We start from the raw sequence: 13,070 nt of genomic DNA, 5'->3' as shown, positions 1-13,070 counted from the left end.
TCACAAACGCATGCAAAGGCATGTCAATTATTCACCTGAAAAAGAATCATGTCCACAGGAGAAAGCTGATTCCAACTTTTCCGAGCAGATAGAAGAATTTGTGTCCGTGGAGATGAGATTTATTAACAAGCACGTAGAGAGTGTTATCCCAAATATATATCTAAGAACTAAGAAAGTGTTATCCCAAATATAACATATGTTACATTTGACCACTTTCTAAATGGCATTGTGTATTCATAGCTTTCGGCCATGGGAGCCGTGCCAATTTACATTTGTCATAGGGGTACTCAAAGTACGTGATCTAGACTACCAGTTGTCGGACTTTCATTTTTGTGGAAGCCTCGGTGGCTGAGTGGGTTGGATCGCTGACTTTGTGTGCTGGCGATTAGGTGCTTCACTCTGGCAAGTGTGGGTTCGAATCCTGGACGGGAGTCAACTCAAAAAGTACTAGAATCTGTACTTTACTAAGAAAGTGTTATTCCAAATGCAACATATGTTACAAGCACGTAGAGGACGAGTTTTTATATTTTCATAAAATTATGAGCTGTGTTATTTTTTCAAACAGATCCTGTCCCGAGTTTCTAGATCCACAGCCCCTTCCTGAACTGTGGTTCCCGTGTAAGGTCACACTGACATCGGCTAGGCTTGCCATGAACTCAACTTGCCTAAACGGGGACTTTATGCAATCACTGATGCTCTGATATTTCCACTTACAATTCATGTAAACTGAACTAAACCATAATCCTTGCAAAGTCAAACGGTTCAAGCTGACATTCTTATTTAGGATGTTTAAGTAAATCGGCGTGTTTGTTGGATCCACCATAAATTATTGTAAGATAATGTAAATATGTACTATCTGTTTAAAGTACACTATATTGTTTGAGTGCGTTTTACGTCCTCCTTTTTGACAATATAAATTCACAAACGTTAGAAGTATTCCGGGCATTAAACACAATATTCTGATGAAGCTGTTAGTCATGTTTGCTGTTACGATGCCACATGTACACACAGGAAGTACTTATAGAGCATCTGTTTCCCTGAGCTGGCTTTCGGCCAAACACTTGAGTCGGGCTATGATATATATATCCCGCATCAGTGCAGCCGTACACAGCAAACTGCGCCATGGAGACGGTATCAACAGTAATAGTCATCGGTCTTGTGTCGTTTTGTGGTGTCAGTGTCGTACATGCTGACACCAGTTTGACAGCTTTCAATGGCCGACTGAACCTACTAGAGGGAGATATCAACGCATTGAATCAAACAGCTGTTAATCTTGAGACAAAAACGAATTATAAATTTAGCACGCTGGAGTCATCACTGAAAGAGAGCCTGACTAACACGTTCATTCCTGCCTTGATAAAGGGTCTAGTGAAACAAGCGATAACTGACATCCTGAAAGAAGGTTACAATGAAGATATGATTAGCAGCCTGACCCAAGACATCCATAGTTTACAGCTGCAGCTGAATGAGACGGTAACTGGTCTTCGTGATGCAAAGATGGTGAACACTGTTCTCAGACAGGATCTGATGACACTGAATACAAGCTGCGTGAAGATGAGCCAATCGATTGAACGACTCACCAATAATAAACAATCATGCAGGGAGGGCTTGCGGGGAATGCAGCAAAAGTTACGCACTGACATTCAGAGTTTAAACAATCAATTAAATCAGACCATTGATGATCTGCATGACTCAAAGCAAAGAATCACTGGTCTTACGGAGGACATGATGGCACTGAATACAAGCTGTGTGATGAGAGAAGGGTTTGAAGAGAACGATGTTAATGAAACGTCGCTGTCTACATCCTCGTTGACGCAAGTGCCATCCACCACATCGCCCCCTATGTTTCCTGGTGCTGCAGGAGGTGAGACTTTTAGCAGAGATTTCTTATGATTATGGAAACGGTTGTGTCGCTGAATTTACAACCGTCTCTCTTAACATGCCCTGTGATAGATGTATGAAATATATTATTTCCTTAGAAAAAAAAGATAAATGTATGTCATGAATTTCAAACAATATATCGAATGCATGCAAAGGATATGCCTTCTGCCTTTAAAAATGTGTCTGAACTTTCTATTTTTAAACGTGGAGACCGTAAATTAAGCTCATTTAAAAAATTGGGTTAACAGAGCATATCGACATAGGGTTTACAGGGCATGTCAACATGAGGTTTACAGGGCATGGCAAAATTGGGGCTTACAGAGCATGGCATCATTGGGCTTATAGGGCGTGTCAACATGTCGACATAGGGTTTGCATGGCATGTCGACATAGGATCTGCTCGGCATGTCAACATGTGGCTTACAGATATGTTTTCATGGGGCTTAGGGGGCATGTCAACATAGGCCTTACAGAGCATGTCGAGATAGGGTTTACAGGACATGTCAGCATACGGCTTACAGAGCATGTCGGTTTTCTAACGCTCTGTAGACATAGATAAATATTCTGTTAACTGGTATATAGCAGGTATAGATACCGTTCCGTACACCTGTATAGCTAGCTGGCTTACCCACTAAGAGACCAAGCAGAATAATATTGACTCGTTTAGGAGAGCCCAGTTGAGTAACATTTAGTCCCGTAAATATAGTTATCTTACAAAGGAACAGACAGACAAGAAAAAAATCTTTTTCATTTCACTCCCGTCTCCGACGACTTTTCAAATTAATGAGTAGGCACGGTTGACCCAGTCGTTTTAGGCGGCGCAGTTCGCTGCGCAGAGATCGCCGAATCCCAGCACCATACCATACTTCGGATGTTCCTCCTACATCAAGCTGACACACCGTGGTATAACCGAAATACTGTTAAAAGCGGCGCGAAAAATAGTTATTCAGCATATCCTTTTTGACGATCCTTTATCGATAAATTATAAAGATCATATTTCCCAATCATGTTTACATGCTTACTACATCAAACTTCAGTTAACCAACGAGTCTTTAACCCACAGATTTAGCTCCTTCTTTACGGACTTAAGTATGCACATGTGCTATTGTTGTGACCGAGTTAAATACCTGAGCGTATTCATTTACAGTCAAATTCCATGTTCAGTAAAGATTTTGAATATAAGCAATACGAAATGTAACAGCGACAAGGCAACACTTCATGGCCGAAATGTTTTAGACATTCAACATTCAAAATGGTGGCTATCGTCGCGATAGCTTAGGTGCTGTGTTTGCTTGTGATAAGGTTAAGTAACTGGTCAGTTGTTATCGGTAATTTTCCGATCAAAACACAAATATGAGTTCATGGTCTGAGGGTTTTTAATGAACCAAAATGATGTCTCAGGGCAAGGGCCAGGCACATCGGGCTCAGCCAGTTTAAAAATATGCTCCCATGGTAAGAAGTGCAGGCTTGCAGTCAAAAGATCGAGTCCTTACAATCAATATACCCGTGAAGATCCGGGGTAGAATAGGTCTTCAGCAACCCATGCTTGATGTAACAGGCGACTATGCTTGTGGTAAGAGACGACTAACGGGATTGGGTGGTCAGGCTCGCTGACTTGGTTGATGCATGTCATCGTATCCGAATGGCGTGGATCGATGCTCAATCGATGCTCATGATGTCAATCACCGGAATGTCTGGTCCAGAGAGCGGCGTTAAACAACAAAGAAAACAAACAATCTTACAGACAATAGATGGAGTCGTTACGTTACAGTCAATAGATGGAGTCGTTACGTTACAGTCAATAGATGGAGTCGTTACGTTACCGTCAATAGATGGAGTCTAACCTCGGTCACTCCAGTTGCCCATTCGATGACGAGCCTGTCCTGTCCAGTTAATGGTGTTAATGGTGTATTCATGGATGGACTAAAGCTTAGTAAAGTTCATGTGAGCATCAAACCTTGTATGAGTGTGCGCCAGCACATGAATGTCTCGGAAGGATGAACGGTCGTCGGACCATTCCCTCCAGGACGCACATCACGCGACTGGATTTGGCAAGGATAAGAAAACAGGTTTGATAATGAACGACGCCGACTGAAGCTGCGTAACTCAGTCAGTCAGTCAGTGAGTTGTGTTTAACGCCGCTTTTAACAGTATTCCAGTTATATCACAGCGTGTCAGCTTAATGTGGGAGGAAAGCCCGAAGTGATGCAGGTCTCAGACGTTTACCACTTTGGTGAAACCCACGAGCACGGTAGGTGCTGACAAACCTAGAAACATAATCGGGGCGAACCGGGAATCAAACCCACAATCATAGGTTTCTGGCATGCCCAAGGGACGCAACTCTGCACAGCGAATTGCGGCGCCTTAGACGACTGGGCCACCCGTGCCCCCAGCTGCGTTACTGCCAAATATGTGGACGTATACGTAGCAATATGGCCACCAGTTGTATGTGAGCGACAGGTGAGGTGAGGTGAAATTGGGTTTAACGTCGCGTCTAAGATTATTACACTTATATATAGCGACGTGCATGCATGTATACTGAGTCAAATTAAAAACTTCACATTTTCAAAAGTAATCCCATATATGATAAACAACGGACAAATGTATCAGAGAAGGTCATTTTTAATCATTTATGTCCAAAGAAGGATTTTAATTAACGGTGGTAAACATAATTTGTTCCAAGCACCTACGGTATTCGGTAATAACATCAGCAGTTTAAATCATAAGTCCCAAGCACGAGAATCTGATGGTTTAGTAGCGTGTATGGCCACCATGTGCGTTGACAACTGCCACACAACGCCCCCGCATGGACCTTATGATGCTTGTGAACACATGATTGGGAAGACGACGCCATTGTTGGTGCAAAGATCTTGCAAATTCTGTGGTTGTGTTCTGGAGAGTGCGCAGACTTCTGCCAAGAGCATCCCAGACGTGTTCGATTGGATTGAGGTCGGGAGACCTTGACGGCCAGTCCATGACGTTGACTCCCGCATTCTGAAGGACATTCTTTGTCAAAACTGCTGTGTGGGGTCTGGCATTGTCGTGTTTGAAGATCAAACCGGGTCCATGTGCTGCCATAAAAGGCAGAGGTTCTGGTGCCAGTACCTGGTCGCGGTAAGCAGCAGCGTTGAGGTTGCCACGGATGACAAGAAGCCTGGAACGTGCATTGCCACAGAAAGCACCCCACACCATGACACTTCCGCCTCGAAATCTGTAAACTTCCTGTACACAATACTGGGCGTAACGTTCATGACGGCGCCTCCACACCCTCGCCCTACCATCAGCAAATCGAAGATTAAATCGGGATTCATCACTGAAGACGACTTGATTCCAATTCCTCTGAGGCCACCGTAAGTGTCGCTGTGCCCATAATTGACGTTGACGTCTGTGTAATTGAGTCAGAATGGGCCCGCAGTATGGCCGTCGTGCTTGAAGGTGAGCAGTTCTCAAACGGTTTCGAACAGTTTGCGCACTGAGTCTACCCCTAAACAGTTCATTTCTGGTTGATGTAGCCGTCTGTAAATCATAAATAGTCTACAACCCATCGTCCTTGCGACTTCAGCTACGAACGTTCCTGTCTGCAACATGCCGATGGCACGTTCACGTTGCACATTTGAAAGGCGTGGCATGACAAATGGTCGTAAAGACTTTTGTTTTCTTGTGGTTTTTGTTGTTGTTAATAACTGTTAACAAGTATGGCTGAAAAAACGATTTTGATCGATTCACCTGCACAAAACGGGTGTTGTCAGACAATACGTGGCCATTACTGTTTAATACACAATAAGGGCCCACAATGATAACTGGTCAAGATGTTAAAATTTTAGGATTGTGAAGTTTTAAATTTGGTTCAGTGTATGTGTGTGGCTGCTTGTACTATTCCGGACTGATGCCGATTTATAGTGCTAGCTCACTGAGATATCATGCTGCAGTTTAACATGAATACCCCACTCAGACACAATATACTGACTTCGAGCCGACCAGTCCTTGTTTTAGCCCGTTTATGCCGAGAGCGCCAGACTGGGTAACAACAAGTACCATCTTTAACGTTTTTTGGTATGACGCGGCCGGGGATCGAACGCCGGACCTTCCGACCTCTACCACTAGACCACGGAGTCGGTCGTGAGCGACAGGGATGGCGGAATAGAATGTGCGTGTGTACTAGTATGGTAAAAGCCAATGGAGCTATTGAGAATGTGACCTTTTAATATCTCACTCGTCTATCTGGAAAAAAGAATTAGGTAAAGAAACTTGCATCTAAGCATTCTCAAAGACGTTAAAAGTAGGTAGTTGTTGTTACCTTGCCTGCTGTTAATTTATCTTAAAACGTCATTTAATCCCACTGTTGAGGTTTAGTTAAGAAATAAAGTTTGCTCTACCCCCATGAAAAGTATAGTGTTGCCCTTAACTATTATAGTTAAAGCATGAGGACGCTTGCGTTGCTTTGACGTTATAATAGTTCAGGGCAAAACTATACTTTATATACGTGCGGCTAGAGCAAACTTTATTAATTTTCTAAGATGCAGAATTTAAAAATGATCAATTTTTTGTCTTGGGGATGGGTTTAAAATCAAATCTGTATTAACATGCGGTAAATTGAAAATCCTAACAAGCTAACAGGCTAACTGACGGGCTGGTCCACTTGATTGCCTGTATACCCTTACGCTCAGAGACATATTTACGTTAACAATATAATAGAACACGACTAAAATGATTAGTTTATTATAATAGGTCCTATTTTCTTATCCGTCCAGGGGCGGTCGGGTAGCCTAGTGGTTAAAGCGTTCGCTCGTCACGCCGAAGACCCGGGTTCGATTCCCGACATTGGTACAATGTGTGAAGCCCATTTCTGGTGTCCCCCGCTTTGATATTAATGGAATATTTTGCTAAAAGCGGCGTAAAACCATACTCACTCACTCACTCATTCACTTATCCGAAGGATTTTGAAATTATTTTTTTTTATATCAGCGGCTATATGACGGTGGTCTGTAAATAATCGAGTCAACACCTTGAAATCCATTGATTGATATCATGAGCATCGATCCATGCTGAAGACATATATATAATTAATTCATAGGGCACCGGGGCCGACGCCTGCATGGAACAACTTTGTGACTGCTGTCGCACGGTTAGTTTGGTTGGTTTGTTGTTTTACGCCGCACTCAGCAATATTCCAGCTAAATGACGGCGGTCTGTAAATAATCGAATCTGGACCATACAATCCAGTGATTAATATCATGAACATCGATCCACGCAATTGGGATCAATGACATGCATCAACAAAGTAAACGAGCCTGACCACCCGATCCCGTTAGTCGCCTCTTACGACAGGCATAGTCACCATTTACGGCAAGCATGGGTTGCTCAAGACCTATTCTACCCCGGATCTTCACGCGGACACAATGCTTTGTCGCAGGATAAAGTATAGTCGGTGCCTTTGATCTTTTAGCAAAGCGTCTTAGAATAAAAATAAAGACATATTTTACGCACGACGATGAGGTAGGTTTCTTTAACCAATGAAGTAGGCTTAATTTGTTACCTCAACATACAATCTGAAACGAAATCAGGTAAGACGGTAGTAAGACTTGTAGATCTAGTATCACTCCACACTGTATTATCTTAGAGTGATCGGCACAAGCAGCCGAGCGCCAAACTATGCCATGCTCATAACCAGACACGTCACACTGACGTCATAACTCGCCCCTTCGCTAGTCAAGACGTTTCTTGACTGGCAGTGAGATGTGTCACTCGTGTTAGGACTTAAACGGTGGTAAGTTTTCAGTTTGTACTTCAGGATTTTGTTAGGAAGTTAAATGACACTAACATTGTAAATATATCAAGATTGATGTACAACAGAATACATTTTGAAGGAATCGGGTGCTTGCTTCACACACAGGACCATGTAACAATAAAAATATAATTGGCCTCGTCTATGATTTTTTTGCGAGTTTTATTATATTGTTATTGTTTCATGGTCTTGTGCTTCACACAATGTTTACACCCAGACGTTTGTTTAGCCTGTCACCGGGGATAACAAACGTCTGGATGTAAACATTCATACCTCGTTTCAACTGAAAAGCTTGTTCTATTTTAATCAGTTGTTCTATATTGCAAAATATATGCTTGTACGTTTCATCTCTGAACTAATAAGAATTATTTACAACTGAGACTGAAGACAATATGAGATTATTCGAAATCTGTTCAGTCAAGTGTCGGATGCGTTTTTTCGCTCATATTTTTAAAACGTTGTTCTGCATCATGGAATGGCCAAATGTTTCAGCCATATTATTTTTACACTCAAGGCGTGCAGCTTTGTTCTTCTAATCCGGAAAATATTACGTGGAACAGTTGTATATCTGCAGGACACTACATTGTTTTTAAAGAATCATTGGCAAGGAAATGTAGAATATATAAGGGCAAATGTGCATGATTCTCGTTGTTGTATGAGTAAGTTGGAACGGACGTTAAATGCGAAAACAATTTGGCGCGTTTCACACGGGCAATCGGCATTTCAGTCTTATCACTTTATAGAGCCACATGTTTATTCCCTTCTTTACACAACCAAACACCCTATCAAACATCTTGTAGATCTAGTGCCGGCGACAGTTTCTGCCTCAGATAATAAGCTGATCTGTGATGGGTGTACTGCCGCCATCGCTTGGAATGCTGAATTATGACAGTGTTGCAAAGAGTTTTCCGGACACTGAATTACCACTGTGTTGCACACGCGCTTAGTCAAGTAGACCTGTTGCTCTTTTACATTCATTGTATATCATCATGAAAATGTCATCACTGAAATATTAATCTGTAGCATGTCGTATATCGACGTTTGTAATACTGTGTAGCCTGAGACACCAAACGACGTAAAATGCACCAGTTTCAGAGTCTAGTTAAGAGAGTGTTTGTATTGGGGAGGATGGGGACTAAAACAGCAAGCAAAGTCACTTGGAACAACAAATAATTTACGATAGGTCACAGCACTCTACATTTAGTAGCCTGTTATCATCAATTGGCAAAGGCAATATGTACACAGAGAAACCATCAATACAGTTGTCGATTTGACGAAGTAACAATTGTGTAAAATGCCAATTGTCCACAGACGTTGAAATGCACGAGAAATATATTTTCCTCCAGAATTACAATGGTGGGCGTCATATCCTGGTCAAAATATATATAACGATGTGCATTGATTCTCACTCACAACAAATACCTGAGTATTATTTAAATATACAGTAATAACATAGCAGGCAATGAAAATTAGAAAATAATGTTCTGTATTTGACCTGTATGAGCGGAGTAGGTTTGCTATTCACAGTATTGTTACTCAAATGCAGATATTATGCAACAACGCACCAACTTGCGGGGACCATTTCATTGTCATAACGATTCCACCCACAACTAACGAAGTCAGACTTAAATACTAATCATTCCATAATTGGGAATTAAGGGGAGGTAGCTGATCCAAAATAATAAATGCACATATTCTGTGTATTCTGTGTACAGCAATATAAACTAACATGTTTCGTCCTTAGTCCTCATAATGATAACATATAAAACCCTAAAAATGACATATGTCTACAAGCCTAGTCGTTATGATATCTGAACTACTGGAATTTTTTGCAAGGAATATAGGACGAGTGCCAATTTCTATCGCTGATGTAGTAATGTTCATTTATGTTGTATGTTGTATGATAATATTATTTATGAGAACAAAATAATCTATTCAGTTCCTGCAACTTCAACCAAGAGAAGAGATATATCTCAGCAGTTAGCATAGAGGCAGTGTGCAGCTTAGGTTTATTCAGGAAGTGATTAAATAAATAAAAGCAATCTAAATCTAATAAATATATGTGATTTCCAAAATGTGTCAGTCACCATGCTATGGTATATTAATAATACATCTACTGCAACAAATGTATTATAAGTTATGTTCATCAGTGAATAAATTTGAAAGTCACACATTTGTTGAAATGTTTTTTTTTTGGCAAAAGCTTCTCTGAGGCCAGTAGTTATAATGTTTACCTGCAACATATAGTTTTCTGAACAGCATATATGGGGGTTTTGGGTGGTGGGTAGCCTAGTGGTTAAAGCATTCGCTCTTCGCGCGGAAAAAAACTGGGATCGATTCCCCCACATGGGTACAATGTGCGAAGCCCATGTCTAGTGTTCCCCGCCCAGATATTGTTGGAATATTGCTAAGAACCTGTAAAACCCAACTCACCCAACCCAACTGAACAGCATATTTTGTGTTTCAGCCTCGAACGACCCGAGTCAGGGAGAAAGGGCTGCACAGATGACGACAGTGACGACCCATGGTAGGTGGGAGAAGCCAGCAGGTGGTAGATACTGTCACTGTCCAACTTTGTACGAGATGAGGTCACATCAACATGTAACAAATATATGCCTGAAAGTTCACTCCAAAAACCTTCATATGAACAGTCTCTACAATAACAAGCTGATAAATGTAATCTCTTATTATCCTAATAATTTGTAACAAGTCAATTGTATTGGCAGTACCACCATAAGGCTCAATCCAACAAGCCTGTACAGACGCGCGGCTCAGATGAACAGCAATCTCAATGTTTGTGTTGTATTTATGATAGAATCTAGTCGTTTGAGTGATTTGTTAGTCGCTAGACGACCTTATATTTATACCTCTACTAAGATGAATGGTTTTGAAATTGTACAAACTTTGTCGAATATCGTGTATGTATAAAGCTTATTTAGTTTGTATTGTTTTCTGAACAGCATGTTCTGTATTTCAGCCTCGAGCGATCCGAGTCGGACAGCGAGGACACCAGTGACGTCTACAAAAAAGCCTGCTACACAGGGTAGGTGGGAGAACCCAGCAGGTAGAAAGCCCACACTTTAATCCCTCCAACAATTAACAAGCTGGGGTATAGACCCGTGGGGGTTCTGACTTGCGTCTTGCATGTCATCGTATTCCAGTTGTTTCGATCGGTGCTCACGTTGTCAACCACTGGGCTGTCTGTCTGTACCAGACTCCGCCATCTTATTACTGGACTACTGCTGAGTGCGGCGTAAAACAACAAACAAACATATCTAATATTTCCAAACAGCAACTGTACTGACAGTATCATCTCATAAAGCTCAGTCCATCAAACGTTAACACTCTCCAGCCACACACAGAATAATGTTACAACAACTGGATTTTACAGAAAGATTTTAAACATTGGCTACATAATCCTTGATTACATGAACCAGCTGTCGTCCTTCCCCTTGATCCTTGTATTGTCAGCCATGTTGGAAGTGGTTGATGACGTGCCGTGTCACGTGTCACCACGTTGAGGTGTGAACCATGTAGATGTATGACGAAGATGTCTGGAAGTGTACAGAGTTTACTTTGTGTTACAGCGACTCCATCACCAACAGAATGCGAGGACCTCTATGACGCCAGCGAAGCCGGGAGCCTGGAGGAGGTGAAGCGGATCCTGTCTCTGGGCGTCGACGTCAATTGTAGGTGGGGAGAGTGGAGCATGACACCGGTGATGAGGGCAGCATACAGGGGACACAGAGACGTGGTGGAGCTCCTGGTGAGTGAAGGGGCCGATGTGTCACTGGTGGACAGGGACGGTGACAACACCCTTCATTTCGCCTGTAGGGGAGGTCACTTGGATACGGTGAAGTTTGTGCTGTCACTGAACGCCGTGGACATCGACGCCAGGGACAACTCGGGGGAGACTGCGGCCGACTGGGCGAGATACTGGGGATATTCGCGAGTGGCGGATCTGCTCGTGTCCCGCGGCGCTCAGTGACGTCAGTGTCGTGTTTGTGTGGACGGTTGGGGGGGGGGGAGGGGGAGGGGGGGAGATCTGACAGTGACGTGGTGTGCCGTTCACGTCGTCGTGTGTAAATATGTCTTTATTTACGTGAAACTGTTTGTTGTTTTTGGAGATGAATAAAACTTGTAAAAGCTTTGTCAGACATTTTGTGTATGTAAGCACCGCACCTCGTGATATGTTCATGCATGTCAATATATATTTCTGTGTTAATTGTACGCAATAAGTTTTTGATTAATAGTGAAAAACACAAAAAAACCTGTTTGTTTACATCTCGCTGCACTCGGTGACCTCAGACCGAGCCGAGGTTCGCCCAGCTGACGTGGCGCCAAATGTACAATGACAGTGACGTCACACTGTCGATGACGTCACGGCATTCCAGCTAAGGTCTAAACACTAAAGCTGCCTTCTGTTTTCTCTGCTAAATGCGATATCGGTAATTCACAGGACATGCAGATACACTCCACAGTTTTGTATACTGTGAACTTTCCGCCATATTAGATAGTGATTACAAAATCACGTTTCACATGTAGCCTACCGGTAATGAGACGCCTGTAACATTACGCGTATTTCAAACTCAGCTGTGATACATACATCCTTGAATTCCTCATACATTTTAGAATCAAATGACACATGGTCTCTGTCACCAATACAAAGTGCCGAGATCAATCAAGCAAAATAAGTTAGGTGTGAAAACAACGCTGTGCTCGAAAAACTGCACTTGTTTGAAATGTAAACAAAGCAAAATACATATTTTACAGTGTAGCATGTTCCCCTTTTTTAGCTATCCATTCGTCTATTCTTTTAGAATATGCATGGGAAGAGAATTATAGGAAGAATTAGGGAATTAAAGATAGATACATTGCTATGCTTTGATATTTTTCAACAGAAATTTCTTGGGAGTGTCAAAGTCAATATTATAAGTTCATATAAACAACTTCCATGAATAGCTGTTTCATTTTATTTTAAAACTAAAACTGAATATATTACCACAACAAAATGGATATTTTGCGTTAAAATATACGCACACATTTCCAGGAGAATTGTCTTGGTCTTGGAATAGTTTTTTTAGGTCGTTTGATAAACATAACAGTGATATCTAAGGATTCGCAGGTGCGCGTTGTCACAAACGATTTACGAATTATTCCTCTCGTTTTGCATTATATAATCAAAATGTTCATCTTTTTCTAAACATTGTGATCACAGGGTATTAAACTGTTTACTTTCTTTCTCCAAGAATTGTAAAAAGTAATTAGGGGAGGTATATATGTATTAATCAAAATACCAGTGTCGTCTTTCTCCGACGCTGTCAAAGATATAAAACCAGCCATGACATCAAATAGAACGGTGTCATGTTTTTAGTATTTCATTACATTTGATCACAAGACTAGTA

The 13,070-nt window shown here is 41.7% G+C and overlaps 1 protein-coding gene across 2 annotated transcripts; it reads left to right on the top strand.

The window, feature by feature from the left end:
• The first annotated feature begins 1,095 nt into the window (after positions 1 to 1,095).
• Positions 1,096 to 11,815, top strand: LOC124123156 (palmitoyltransferase AKR1-like). 2 transcript variants are annotated; one of them, XM_048402052.1, is made up of 5 exons: positions 1,096 to 1,864; positions 10,133 to 10,192; positions 10,643 to 10,708; positions 11,253 to 11,660; positions 11,709 to 11,815. In XM_048402052.1, the coding sequence occupies exons 1-4, from the start codon at positions 1,123 to 1,125 to the stop codon at positions 11,651 to 11,653; spliced, it is 1,269 nt and encodes a 422-aa protein (XP_048258009.1). In that variant the 5' UTR covers positions 1,096 to 1,122; the 3' UTR covers positions 11,654 to 11,660; positions 11,709 to 11,815. The 2 variants fall into 2 exon arrangements, with proteins under 2 accessions (XP_048258009.1, XP_048258010.1); XM_048402053.1 differs by lacking the exon at positions 10,643 to 10,708.
• Positions 11,816 to 13,070: the final 1,255 nt, after the last annotated feature.

The sequence above is a fragment of the Haliotis rufescens genome, unplaced genomic scaffold (genome assembly GCF_023055435.1).
Source record: "Haliotis rufescens isolate VD_foot unplaced genomic scaffold, xgHalRufe1.0.p SCAF_24, whole genome shotgun sequence".
NCBI lineage: Eukaryota > Metazoa > Mollusca > Gastropoda > Lepetellida > Haliotidae > Haliotis > Haliotis rufescens.
The sequence above is the reverse complement of the archived record's forward strand: the minus strand, read 5'-3'. Positions and strand labels throughout refer to the sequence as shown.